This window comes from Neodothiora populina (assembly GCF_041146345.1).
Source record: "Neodothiora populina strain CPC 39397 chromosome Unknown canker_contig_15, whole genome shotgun sequence".
Lineage (NCBI taxonomy): Eukaryota > Fungi > Ascomycota > Dothideomycetes > Dothideales > Dothioraceae > Neodothiora > Neodothiora populina.
In genome coordinates this window covers 90,967-104,358 of record NW_027191413.1, presented here as the reverse complement: position 1 = coordinate 104,358, position 13,392 = coordinate 90,967, and the positions used below count along the sequence as shown (strand labels likewise).

Genomic DNA, 13,392 nt, shown 5'->3' with positions numbered 1-13,392 from the left:
TGAGCATCTCATTGCTCGTAATATCCATCACATATCTGACTTGTCACCATCCGCCGACGACGTGACCCCGATCCTGCAATGATTTCGTCCGGCGAAGCAGCAACAGCAGCAACAGCAGCAACAACGGGGGATCGCAAAGGCCCGATCAGAAGAGGAGAAATCAGTACACTCGTCCGAGGACCCGAAAGAGAAGTAACCTGATGGAGATGCAACACCAGTCTTTCCTGCGCCGAACTCAGCACAACGCGCCTCTGCTTTGAGTCCTCCAGCAACCACGGCGCCGCCGCCGCTGCCACAACCCACACCTGGCCTTATGGCTCCTCCTGCTGTGCCGGCGTCGAGGTCCACATCGAGTCTCATGTCGCCTCCCTCTGGACTGGGCCACTCTTCTCTCGACTGGGCTATACTCGCTCGCTCCAAAAATCTCAGCAATGTTCCTCGCTTGTTGCGCGTGACACCTTCAATGTTGTAGCATTTTCACCGTCGTAAAGATGAAGAGACGGGCCTTGAAAAGGACGCTTAAAGTGTCTATGAAGGCAAAGTCTACAATATTACGAACGCCTTACCTACTATCTTACTCTAGCGGAGAGGGTGAAATGTCACGTAGAGCAGGCAAAGATGGCTCTGCGCTGTTCAATCATGTCTACTTTCAAGTCAATCAAGAAGGAATGTTGACCTCCTGTCTTGTCGGTATCCTCGTCGCGGAGAGCGAGGAGACCAGTGGACTAGAAAGCTTAGATTTATCTCGCATTCCATTTCAGTGGAGTTTTAGAGGACCATGATACCCCCTTACACATAGACTTTTACATATAACGAACTTGTTCTCTGCACACTTTTATACCTCGCAATAATTCCTATATTACCTCAGGTAGGTAAGCAGGTATATGTGTTGGATATCTACTGTATTAGTCAATGACTCGGTTGCCTCTTCGGGATAAATTTGGTCGGCCAAAGCACGTGCCCCCCGCGTACATTCGCCTTCTTCACCACTTCAGGCAGTCGCGTCATCCCCGAACCGACGGTTGCGACTTTCTCCTACATCTATTGTTCTATCAACGCTCCGCATCCCCGTCGTGCACAAGTTCCGGCGATTTGGAAGCCGTTGATGAGGATGCAGGTGGCCACGGTGCGCCGCAACTGAGCATCATTGCAAGTGTAGAACTGCTGCAACAGTCGATGCCCGGACTCCGCATCAGCCCATCGCCGCCGCCGCCATGTGGTTCCTCGAATGTGACGGGGCACAGGTATTCAACAGTATGACTCCACGACCAGGTATTGTCCAAGTTGTGACTCCCTGCTGACAAACAGCCAAAGAAAAACGAGTATGGCTTCGACCCGGAACGCAATTTCTCCTTGGTCGTACCCGCCCAAAGCTAGGCGCACCGGGATTCTACTTGGAGCACAGTTCTGTCTCCAGACAGCATTTGCTCATTGCCGTAGACCATGTTAAAGCTGGCGATAGTGCTCGTTTACATGCCAGGTCGAAGCTCACGCTCACTGATAGTTCCAAACTCGGTACCGCTGTTGATGGCGATAAGCTGTCAAAGGGGTCCAAGACTCTGGACAAGACCGAGGTCGCTATGAGACTCGGCAACTATCCTGATCTTTTTAGGTATTGCTGCAATCTCGTCGTGATTCAACGTGATAGTACTAATCTCCCTTTCAAGAATCAAATGGGCGCCCGTGACGTTCTCATTCACTTCCCTGTCCAAAGCTGCTCGGAAAAAGTCCGAAGATCCTCTCACCGAACATCGATCTCTACTGGAACCTCTTGACATGAAATGCGTCGTCGATTACTTCGCTCAACACACTTCCCATACGGTCACCACTAAACGCAATACTTCTGCTGTCCTCCAAGCTCTCGTAAACGGTCGCTATGTAGTCACCGAATCCTACATCCAGGCCGTGGCCGCTGCAGGGAAGAGGGACACCCTCGACTCACAATCTCTTCTAGAACTCGACTTTGACGCCCACTGGCCGCGCGAGCTTGACTTCTTGCCGCCGCCAGGTAGAGAACCCAATCCACGACCCGCGAACTCGGATCAGTTTTTGCCCAAAGAAGCCCGCTCGGAGATATTCTCGAGGTATACCTTCATCTTCCACGATCAGACTCAGTACGACTCACTCATGCCGGTGGTCACCGGAGGCGGAGGAAAGGCGGTTGTCCGCTTTGTCGACCCCGGCGAGACTGATGTGTCCGAAATGGTCAATTTCGTCCGTGACATTGCTGACAAGAAAGGCGATACTTCGTTCAACCTCAAGCAACAGATAAACCCTGCTGCCCGAGGAGGCATAATAATTGTGCGTATTGGTAACAACAGCGTTCAAGCGCCAGGATACTACGAAAAGCTAGACGCAACACTGGGCCAGCAGAGTATGGAGCAGAACGAGTTGCTAGATGCAATTCTTGATGTGGATGCATCCAAGCTCAAGAGAGCCGTGGACACCGAAATTACGGACGCCTCTGAATCCCGGGTCCAAGACGACGCAGATAGCAGGGGACAGCCACATGATCAGCATGATCCGGTTCAGAAAGCCGCGGAAGGTAGATTCGGAGTGTCTCCAGATCGACAGTCTCCAGGTCAGGACCCAGCAATACAATCACAGCAAGAACCCGCACGTACCAGCCCCGAACCTTTAGCAAGGCGCAGGGCCGCAAGGCAGCGGGCTACACAGGCAAAGTACCGCGGCTTTGAGGATTTCAAACCGGAGGCGTCAATGACTCCGTATCAAGCATCTGCACCACAGGAAGCTCATCACGAGCCGAGCCAAGCTCTGTCAATCGATCCAATGGAAGCTGAATATCCGGATCCCAGCCAGTCTCAAATGCCTGGAACTCAACGAAGTGCGACCCAACGATCGAACGCTCCTCAGAGTACGCGCAAACGTCCTGGTATGCCTCTGGAGCAATTACAACAGGAAACACATGAAGATGTTATGAATGGAATACTCAAAGGTGCCACTGCAATGAAGAGGCGTAAACTGGAGGAACAGCGTCTAAAGGCCGCGTCCCAGCCGCAAGAGGAACAGATCGACGTAGAAGATGACACGACCCAACAGCTTACGGTGACCAAGAAGCCTATGCCCCGTCGCCAAGCGAAAGAGCTTGATGTAAAAGCCCTCATGACCGAGCGCCGTGAAGCAGAAGACGAGGCGCGTCGCCGCGACGAAGAAAACCTACGTGCTGCATTCGACGGCATGGATGTAGCTGATATCCGTAACCTGGCTCTGGTTGAGGAGATGGAGATTGTCCGCAGAGAACTGCCTCCGCGGATGCGATATTCAGACGACTCTGCACCCTCTTCTGATCGATGGGACGACCGCTGGAACGGAAGGAAGAACTTTAAGAAATTCCGACGGCAAAGGAATGGGTCCGGTGAAAATGAATGCAACTATGATCGACAGAGAACCCGAGTCATCGTGCCTCTTGAAGAAGTCCAGAAGAAAGCATACGGAGTCGGCGAAGATTACTGGCTGGAAAGCATAGACGAGACACGCCGCAAAGAAAAAGAGAAGAGAGCCAGTCAGCGTACAGCCGGATCTACCACTTCACAATCAATGCGCAAGTCACCGCCCCAAAGAGGCCAGACGGACGCGTCTGTAGCATCCATCGGCACAAGAGAAGACGCCGAAGACGACAGCGTGGAGCTCGACGACCACGATGAAACTCGCTTCAGACGCCGTATACGCAACTCGCGAATCCAAGATGCCGAGGCCGCAGACACTGAAGAAATATACCCCGAAGAGATCGCCGGCGCCGCACGCGACGCAGATATCGAAGCAGCCGCACATGAGCATACAACTGCTACGTCCAGAGGTTCGACGAGTCGCAGCACGACGCAAAAGACTACCCAGACGCAGACACAGGCCCGTACACAAGGCACGAAGAGAGCAGCGGCCGCTCAACCCAGTGGTCAGAGTGCGCCGAAGAGGACCAGAGCCACCGGCAGCACAAGAGCGACTGTCGTTGAAGACGAGGACAGCGATGAGGAGGACGCGCTGAGGTTCCGTCGTAGGCGGCGAGGGTAGGCTTCATGCTTGGATTTTGTAGCTCCGTTCTGTACCATAAAAAACCAGAGAAGCTTAAAGTCTACCGATCCGATATAAACCACGAATGTCCCACAATCGGTCGTGGAGGATTCCGATACCAGAACAGCCGACGGATTTTGGCGTCACTCACGATGGAAAGATCACTGACAGTACAAGAGCATAGAGTCCACGTACACTAAGGTATGTCAAGATCTTCCTTCTGCAACAAGATCGAAGGGGGAAAATCGGCTTCGACCTTCTGGTTCAGAGCTTCCGGTTCAGACAGGACCGCCAAGGCAGGACCGCCAAGGCAGGACCTACCTGGCTGGTCGACATGTAGTGGAAAGATCGGAGGCATGAGACAAAGGCTTATGCCACGGTACGCATGTACGGTATTATACACTCTTCTGCCTGTGATTCAGATTAGGGCCAATTGAGGAATCGCTGAGGGTGCATAGTATCATGTGCACGATTCTTCACCCCGTGTGTCAAAGACGCAGAACACCGAAGAGTCCGAATCTTCCAGGTCCACAGGCGAAGACAGGCAGGCCTGATCCAGCGGTGAAGTGGCGGTATGGATGAAGATTATGGTAGGTTACACGGACAGAAGATGTACAATATCCTTGCCATGGCGTGTGCTTTGCGGAGGCTCTCTGATTTGAGAAACACTGATCGTCATTTTCATGTCTTTCATACGAGTCTTGCTAGACCTCGACCTCATGAAGAAAATCTCAGTGTCAAAGACTTTGAGAATGGTAGACTGGCGAGCCTATAAGAAATCCATTTGTCGTTCCAACATAAGCCCATATTCATCTCACTAAGTCGCCCCGGGAGGAGGCAACAGTCTAACACAAGCATCAAACCCCGCATCCTGGGCGACCTTTCGCGCCGTCTTACCATCTCGCGACCGAATCGAGTATTCTTCTCCAACACACCATCTCAGCAACTCGCGCAGCACGTCCTGATGGCCCATGAGACAAGCCAGATGCAGCGCCGTCTGGCCCTGCTTGTTCGTCAGCTTGACCGGGAAACGCATGTTCTCGACGAGCTCGTACACGAGCTTCGAATGCCCGTAGTAAGCGGCTACGTGCAGGATCGTGTCGCCGGCGTATGTACGCTGATGAGCCTCAGAAGGGTGATCTTCTGCTGCGAGGGAGGTCTCGAGCAGGTACTTGGTCATTTCCACGTGGCCCTTTCGCGCAGCGTAGTGCAGCGGAGAAGCGCGTTGCAGGCCGCGAGTGTCGATTAGTTCACGATCTCGTTGAAGCAAGACTGTCGCGATGTTGACTGAGTTTCGGAGAGCTGCGAGATGCAGACTGATGTCTCCGTCTGCTGTCCGGGACTTGGGATCACTTCCCAGATCCAGAAGTGTTTCTACTGCCGACACTTGCCTGTGTTCTACAGCCAGGTGGAGTGCGGTCTTACCGTCCCCATTCTTCGCCTCGATGTTGGCCATTCTGCTCTGATCGAAATCAGCCATTGTCGTGCTTGTTACATCTGGCGAAGTAGACACTGAAGGACCATCCGTTGTGCCTGTAACGAGGACTTTCATGACACCACTATGCCCGGCTATAGCTGCACAGTGTAGCGGTGTGGTTTTCGATCGATCCTGGACTCGACCGCAAGCGCCGCTTTGTAGCATCACGAGAGCCACCTCCTCGTGTCCATTAACACAAGCTCGATGTAGTGCCGATGTCTTGCTATCACCAAACGGCATGTCTGGTGCGAACCCTTTGGATAGGATATATCCGACTAGAAATGTCCAGCCACCGTTCGCGTCAATGTGGAGTATGTTTTCGCCATCGGGCTTTGGTTCATGCAGATTCGTCCCGACAGATTCTAGTGTGTCCAGCATATCAGTATGGCCATTTTCAGCAGCTACATGTATCGTACGCGATCGCGAATCCCTGGTTTTTGCTCCGGGGTCTGCTCCATGGTCACACAGTCTTTTGACCATCTCAGTCTGATTGTGAGCAGCTGCACTGTGTAGAGCGGTCCGTCCATGGTTGTCAAAGGCTGTCAATGAGGCACCAGCCTCTATCAACATATCTAACAGTACAGTTTCGCTGCCGGCTAAGGCATATCTAGCAGCGATATGTAGCGGAGTTTCACCTTCTTTGTTTCCGCTCGAGACGTCGGCACCCTTCTCGATGAAGAACTGCGTTAGTGCAACATGTCCATGACAGATCGACTTGTGCAATGGACTTTCTCCGTCTGTACTTGTCATCGTGTTTATAGAGGAATTCATGTCGGGCAACATGGCTGTGTCAAAGTCCCCTTCACATGCTGCCGCGAGTAGTCTGTAATTACGAACGGCTAGCTGATGTTCAGGGTTTGCCTGCATGTGAGCCCGTGCGATGATGAACAATTCACGACTGTCTGGACGCTTGTCAGGGAAGTAGTTGATACAAGTCCTCAAGCATGTCTTGAGATCATCAGAGTAGTGGCCAATTCCCCGAAGCTGTGGGTTGCCAACGATTCGCTCGTGACGTGAAAATCGAAAGTTCTCTTGAGTTCACACAACTCGATCAGTGTACCTGTCACAGTGAGCGCATTACTCTATGATCGAGAGTGCGTCGGGTGGACACACAGCCAAGCGAAAAGATATCGCATGCAGATGTCCATATGTTGTGTCCCGGATTGCTCTGTCTTATTTCCTGTGGAGCTGAGGTCAGTATCTGCTGAAATCCCAAAAGTATCGTAGTATACCGGCGCAAGATATTCCGCTGTTCCCGCATAGGTTGACTTGTTCTTGGAGTTGATGATGACGCCGTTACCGAAGTCTCCGAGTTTGACGGCATCTAAAGCAGTCTGAGAAGAGCTAGCCAGGAATACTGAGCACGCTTTGAGCAATAGTTTGCTTTATCGATTACAAAGATCTTACTGTTTGCTGGCTTGATATCTCGGTGCAGGATGGTCGTCGTACAAGCTGGGGTGGACAGGTCTATGTCTAGGGAGGCATGAGCATGAATCCCATGGTGGCAGTACATCAACGCCGACGTTAATTGGTAGATGATCGACCAGATATAGGATTCTGGAAGATAATTCATATGATCTCTAATGCAGATATAAGCACTGCGCTCAGGTAGGACGATGGCATGGCGCTCCACACCTTACCTTTCACGTCGTATGATAAGGTCGTTGAGACTGTTGTGTTCGTACAATTCCATATAAAGCACAAGCTTTCTTGAACGGCCTCCACGTGAAACGACCTCGTAGTCGAGGAAGGGCGTAATGTTATCATGATCTAAATGGCGGACAATATCGTATTCTTTCAGTGCCTTGGACAACGAGCTATCTCTCTGATCAATGAGGATGGTCTTCCGTGCTAGAATCTGGTTCGGGATGATCAGTCAAACGTAGAGTATGCGAATATGTATTATACGACACCTTTTCGTCTTGACGCCGCTGAACTTGGTCGACCATACCAAAGCCCCCGCGACCTATTTCGCTGTCCCGGATAACACGGTACTTCGACATCTTCTGTGTTTCGATGCTTGCATGTGTAGAGATATAGTGCCAGATTATCGTTGTTTAAGGGGAACATTACCAGGATGCCCAAATGCTGTATCCTCGATTCGAGCCATGTGTGGCCTGGATTACCAACTTCTGCGCCACGTGGAGTCATGGCCCCCACGTCATGATACCGCCAGCCAATGGCTAAGGTAAACGTCCATTTCAGACGAAGTCTTGCATTGAGGCTGACTTGCAGAAACACGGCTGCAGTGGGAGGTACACGAGAAACAGGCGGCCGTGGGCACTACTTATCTGCAGTGATCTGACATTATGATGGTTGGCAGAGAGACTTCTCATACAGTGCGGACTTGTACCTGTATAGCCTACAACACGATTCGACAATGGCGGAATTCGTATTTGGTCTGCTATCGCTGCCAGGAGATATCAAGGAGATCATAGAGATCACGAGGTGGATTCGAGATCGTGTTCGGCGTTTCAAGAACGCGCCAAGGTTCCTGCAGCACTTGGAGACTTACGACTACCCGCTCCACGAAGGGCAACTGGAGCTCCAGCTCCAAGCTGCTACTGCCATATTATCAAGGTCCAACAAATCTGTACATGTCAAGCTAGCGAGACAATATATTGACGGCCTTGCTGAAGCCTCCCGCAAGGCTCGCAATGTGCTCGAGAAATGCGTCGATGAAGAGGGCAGGACGCGAAGATTCTACATTGCGCTCACGGGCGAGCGGAAGCTCAAGGTCGTTTTAGAAGATCTCGACGACTGTTTGAGCAAGTCCCGGAACTTCATCGTCTGCATCGACATCGTAGGCCATATGTCCTCGAAGACCGCTCAGCATTTGCTCACCGAGGACAAATTCCGAATGTTTGGACGACACGATTACGAGCCCTTTGATTTGGGATGGGATGGATTCGCTCGTATAGCACGTGGCGAGTACAGAAAGGGAACCGATGCAGACGCAGAGCCGACGGAAGTGTCGGTGTTGATTGAGGAATACGAGTCTGACGACGTTCGTGCTGAGCAGACTGTCAATGACTTGTCACGGATACTGACAGTATCGAGTCAGTGTAGTGAAATGTTTGGGGAAACGTGTGCAATATTACCTTGTATGGGCTACCGGAAAACACCTTTGAGCAATGAGCTGGTGTTTCGCATCCCCGTCGAGCTCAATGACTCGAGCGTACAGACACTTGCGGAGATACTCGCCAACGATTCACAAAAGGGCGACATCTCCACGAGGCAACGCTTGTGTATGGCGCACAGCATTGCAGCTGCCATCGGGATACTTCATATCGCTCAATTTGTCCACAAGGGACTCCGTCCTGACTCAATCATGGTCTTTCATATGTCTTCGATGGATCCTGCACCTATCTACAGGCCCTTTGTATCACACTGGAACCATTTACGACAGCGTGTAGCTACCAGCGACAGGACTGAAGATGATGAATGGACCCGTAAACTATATCGTCACCCCAGTCGGCAAAGCGTGTCGTCCAAACAGCGGTACAGTGTCAGTCATGATGTCTATAGCTTGGGAGTAATTCTTCTGGAGATTGGCCTCTGGGAACCTTTGATAATATGGCAGGATGATGAGCCGCAACCCGCCTCCATCTACGTCAGGGCCGCGATCGCGCTCGACTTGGTCTCACTATGTGCCGACTGGCAGGTCAATAACGAAAAGATGCTGAAACCAACAAATGTGCAGCAAATAATCGCGTGGCTTGCTGACAATGAGCTTACGAGACGTACAGCAGAGTCCTACGCGGCTATTGTCCGACTGTGTCTGGAGGACGTTGAGGAGCAACGAATCGGTAACACGCCCTTGAAAGCCGATATTGTAGAGCTAAGGCAGCAGTACTACACGATGGTCATCGGACCGTTGTACTCGATGACCAGAGAGTAGTGGGATTCAGCCTCTATTTCAGTCTATTCCATACGAGATATCGCAAGAGGAACAGGTGTAACCATATCCGGAGTCTCAGATATCCAATTCTCGTCTGACTGACTTGCTGCTGTGTCATAAGGAGTCGGCATAGTCGCTTGCAGGAGTTGACCCATCCATGTCAATATCAGGCTGGAGTAGGCCCGACAGTTCCATCTCTACATTCGCAGTCCGGGTGGAGGGCGCTTTTAAAACGAAAAAGAAGACCGAGTAGTTTGCGAAGAGCAGGAAAATACTCAGTAAGACTACAAGGTCGTCAACATTCACGGTACTGTAGCGTACAGTATCGCTTAGGATGTATCCGGAGGATATAGTCGTAGCGTAAAGCGCCATATCGCGAACGCATCGATGGAGCTTCTTATGTTAGGAAGTACATTGTGGTTGGAGCGAGAAGATTGCTCACCTTGCCAGCTAGTCTGCCTTGATTAACTTGCCGCCTAAGCCACTCTGCTGTTCCAAAGATGAACAAAAGAGCTAGAGGCTGCACCATTGAGATGGAATAGCATAGGACGAAAAGCAGGTGCTCGGATAAGGTTTTTGTCTCTCAAATCTGAAGTCTGATGCACTGCATAAAACAAAGAATTGGAGGCACAAAAGGCGAGAATCGTAGTATCAATAAAGAATACACCATCCACGGTCCTTCGATGATTGTATATTCGAGGCTCCGGGAAAAGCTGCCGTGCATTCGAATCAATAGCAAGGCTTGAATGAATTCTGGCATTGGGGCCAAGTACAAGAACGGCTTATGCCAAAGAGATGAATGAACAACGACCAGAAGGCACAGACCGCGGGACAAATCACTGCATTGTATTAGTCAGCTGAAAGCAGGGAAGTGTCCGCCATGTTTGACTGGGACAGTTCTGTAAACTTACAAACTAACAAGGAGGAAGTGTATTATGTGGCCATAATACAATTTCCCGCTGTTGGAAGCATAGCGGGATTCTAGTGTATCAAATATTGTGACGACGACCATAAACAGGAGAAGGAGACAGACGAGAAATAACATAGTATAACCGTGTAAGATACTCGGTACTATAACCATGATCAGGATAAAGGAGAATAACAACCGATACTTGGTCTGTAAAGACTGATTCCCTAGACTCGGGACCCTCATCCTTAAGCCTGGAGGAATTGCTAGTGAGAGCTCTCCCTCGCCTAAGCGTAGCATGATGAATATCGATTCTCGCTAGTAGCAAGTTGTGTTGACGAACATTTGACTTTATGATCGTCTTTTGTAGGTGTAGAGAAAGCAAAAGGCCTTGAAATATTATGTCTGAGCCACCCTGCACGCCACTTGGGCGCAGTGCATGGTAGACGTGTCACAGGGGATGTAAGCGCCTGAATCTTCCCAGCCTGGTCGCCTCCTTTGAACCATCAAATATTACCATTAGGATTCACGAAGGATCCCCTCGAGCGCCAACATAGTTCTCGCGACGTGGACTATTCTTGACGAATGGTCGTAATTCGTGATAAACGGGCTTGGATCTTGTAGCTCCGTTCTGTAGCAAACCCCAAATCAGAAAACCTCAAAGTCTACCGATCCGATCCAAACCACGAATGTCCCACAATCGGTCGTGGACTGCATTCTCCTCTACTTGATCTCAACTACAGCTCCTCCGATCGCAAATTTCAGGCCCGTGCCACATAACCTCTCCTATTGACTTGCGGACGGGGTCCAATTTTAGCACTCTGGGCTGAAGTTCCAGTCGCGGGACCCTGGGCCGGAGTTCCAGCCCTTTCTCGACCATGCCAACTCTGTATTTCCTGCAGTATCTGCCAACCACCTTCCTCCAAACCTGGGGTCCTTGGGCGTCTTGATAGACGATGCTGAGCTATGTCGGCGATTGCACCAGCAACCCAGGCGACCCAGCCATTGCATATGGCCATAAAGATTCCAGGCGTAAGTGATGTGTGGCCAGAAGGAGGGCACATCGAGGCGTGGGCTTTCGCCTAGCTTATGTTATGACACCACATGACTAGCAGTGAACAAAGGGTGAAACATTAGTGAAAAGTCAATGAAAAATCGGTGAAAAGACAATAAAAGGTCAGTGAAAAGTCGGTGACAAGTCAATAGAAGGTCGATGAAGGGTCGGTGTAATCATTGTCCGCTGGAAGGCGGTGGTAGTAGTGGTGGCCATAGCTAGGATGCAGGCAAGCAGGCTACTGGTAGCGGTAGCAGCCATATCCGAAACGCAGGGAAGCACGCTGCTAGTAGCAGGCAGGATCGTGGTTAGGCAGACAACAGAAGTAGTGGTGAAAGACATTAAATTGTTGTTGCTGTTGCTTTCCGTAGTGTTGCTGATACTAAAGTGAGTGGAGAGTGAAAGGAGAACTAGACAAGCTGACGGCATCGGAAGATATCAGAGCTCGAACTATCGAAAAAGTGAAGAGTTGAAAGGTATAGCTAGGTCGCACCTACCTGAAGATGCAGTCACGATGTACTTGCCCTCTCTGGCACTGAACGTGTTTGGAGTCTTAGAAGACACGACCTACAGGGTCTGACTGTAAGAGCCAGATCCGACACCATTGTCGCCATTATAATAGAGGTAATATGACTGGCAATGATACGCGACGTGGACTATTCTTGTCGAATTATTGTAATTCGTGATAAACATTGACGAAAATATCCAATGCCATATACCAGGGTGTTGATTAACTGTGTAATGCTCTAGACATCCACTTGAATGCTCAACCTGTAGCTGATCGCTCCATCTACCAATCAGCCATCTCAAACACCAAATCAAGCGTCGTAGACTTTGACCCCCTGGATATTGATTGTTGTTCCTGTATCCGTGACCAATCTGAGCTCGACCACCGATCCTGTCGTAAGCGAAGCCGCAATAGGAGCTTCGAGATAGGTAGTCGTGCCCCGAGTCGACTCGAGTAGAGCGACGCCCTCCACCGCCGTTCCGTCAACAGTGACGCTGATCTGCTTCCATGCCTGTTTGCCACCGTCATATACATATTGCAGACTGAGCACTTTGTCGCCTACGGAGCCATCCCAGGTGAAAGAGAAAACACTGTCAGCAGTCATGTGTGCAGTTTTACCTCCTGGACAACCAGTGCAGTCGAGTAGAGCTGACGAGGGGGTAATCGTAGCACTAGTGTTGGAGGCCGTGATGGTGTCGAATGGCAAATCGCTCCACTCTCCCGTCTCGAGGTTTGCGGTCCAGCCGCCCGTATAGTGAAGTGAGAGACTTGATCCATCGAAGACGGCGGGGTAAAATGAGTATGTCGAGGCCCCGAGGTCAGGTGCGTTCCAGTGATCTCCTTCAGAGACAGTTAACGCAATCTGCTTTGGATTTGTGTTCGCAGTTGTAGCATACCATAGTACAAGTAGAGAGTCTCCTGACTACCTTTAATTACAATGTCGTATCTGGTGGCAATTGTAAGTCTTCCATAAGGACCAACCCAGGACATGGATTGTTGCTTACGCGTTCTGCGTATTATAGGCATATGTTCCCTCGTTGGCAAGCAAAACCTAAGGGGTAGAGTCAGTGGAGCTGGAGACGAGATCGTATGGTGTACATACTGGGTCAGACCATGGACCTAGTAGTAATTTATCAGTCGGCAACCTAGAACGCATAGATAGGATCTCCATACCTGGCATGGAAGTTGCCGTCATATAGTAGTTATCAGTTGGCGTCCATCCGTCCTGACGAGAGTACAATAGATAGTAAGTGTCGTCTATTTTGAAGAAACCGGGGGCTTCCCAGTAGACACCTAAAATCGTAGTCAGATACTCATCTGGCACTGTTATTCAAGCACATGTTTGTCTCACTCGACCAAGTGTATTTCGCTTCCGATACGTTGTGGTAATCGTCCGTTAAGGATGCTATCTCGAGATTGGCGTTGTTCGCAGTCGCAAAGACCAAGTACGCGGTGCCTTGTGTAGACATCAGCGGGGTTCATGAAAGAAGCGGCAATTTGGTCAGCTCACCATCGT

At 50.6% G+C, this 13,392-nt stretch overlaps 2 protein-coding genes across 2 annotated transcripts; both read left to right on the top strand.

Annotated features, from left to right (window-relative positions):
- Window positions 1-1,214: 1,214 nt before the first annotated feature.
- AAFC00_002415 (uncharacterized protein) lies at window positions 1,215-4,029 on the top strand (the record flags this gene model as incomplete). Its single annotated transcript, XM_069341725.1, has 3 exons — window positions 1,215-1,254; window positions 1,315-1,612; window positions 1,668-4,029. 3 exons carry the CDS (start codon window positions 1,215-1,217, stop codon window positions 4,027-4,029), a joined length of 2,700 nt encoding a protein of 899 aa, XP_069198235.1.
- Window positions 4,030-7,886: 3,857 nt separating this feature from the next.
- Window positions 7,887-9,407, top strand: AAFC00_002414 (uncharacterized protein; the record flags this gene model as incomplete). Its single annotated transcript, XM_069341724.1, has 1 exon — window positions 7,887-9,407. One exon carries the CDS (start codon window positions 7,887-7,889, stop codon window positions 9,405-9,407), a length of 1,521 nt encoding a protein of 506 aa, XP_069198234.1.
- Between the last annotated feature and the right edge of the window lie 3,985 nt (window positions 9,408-13,392).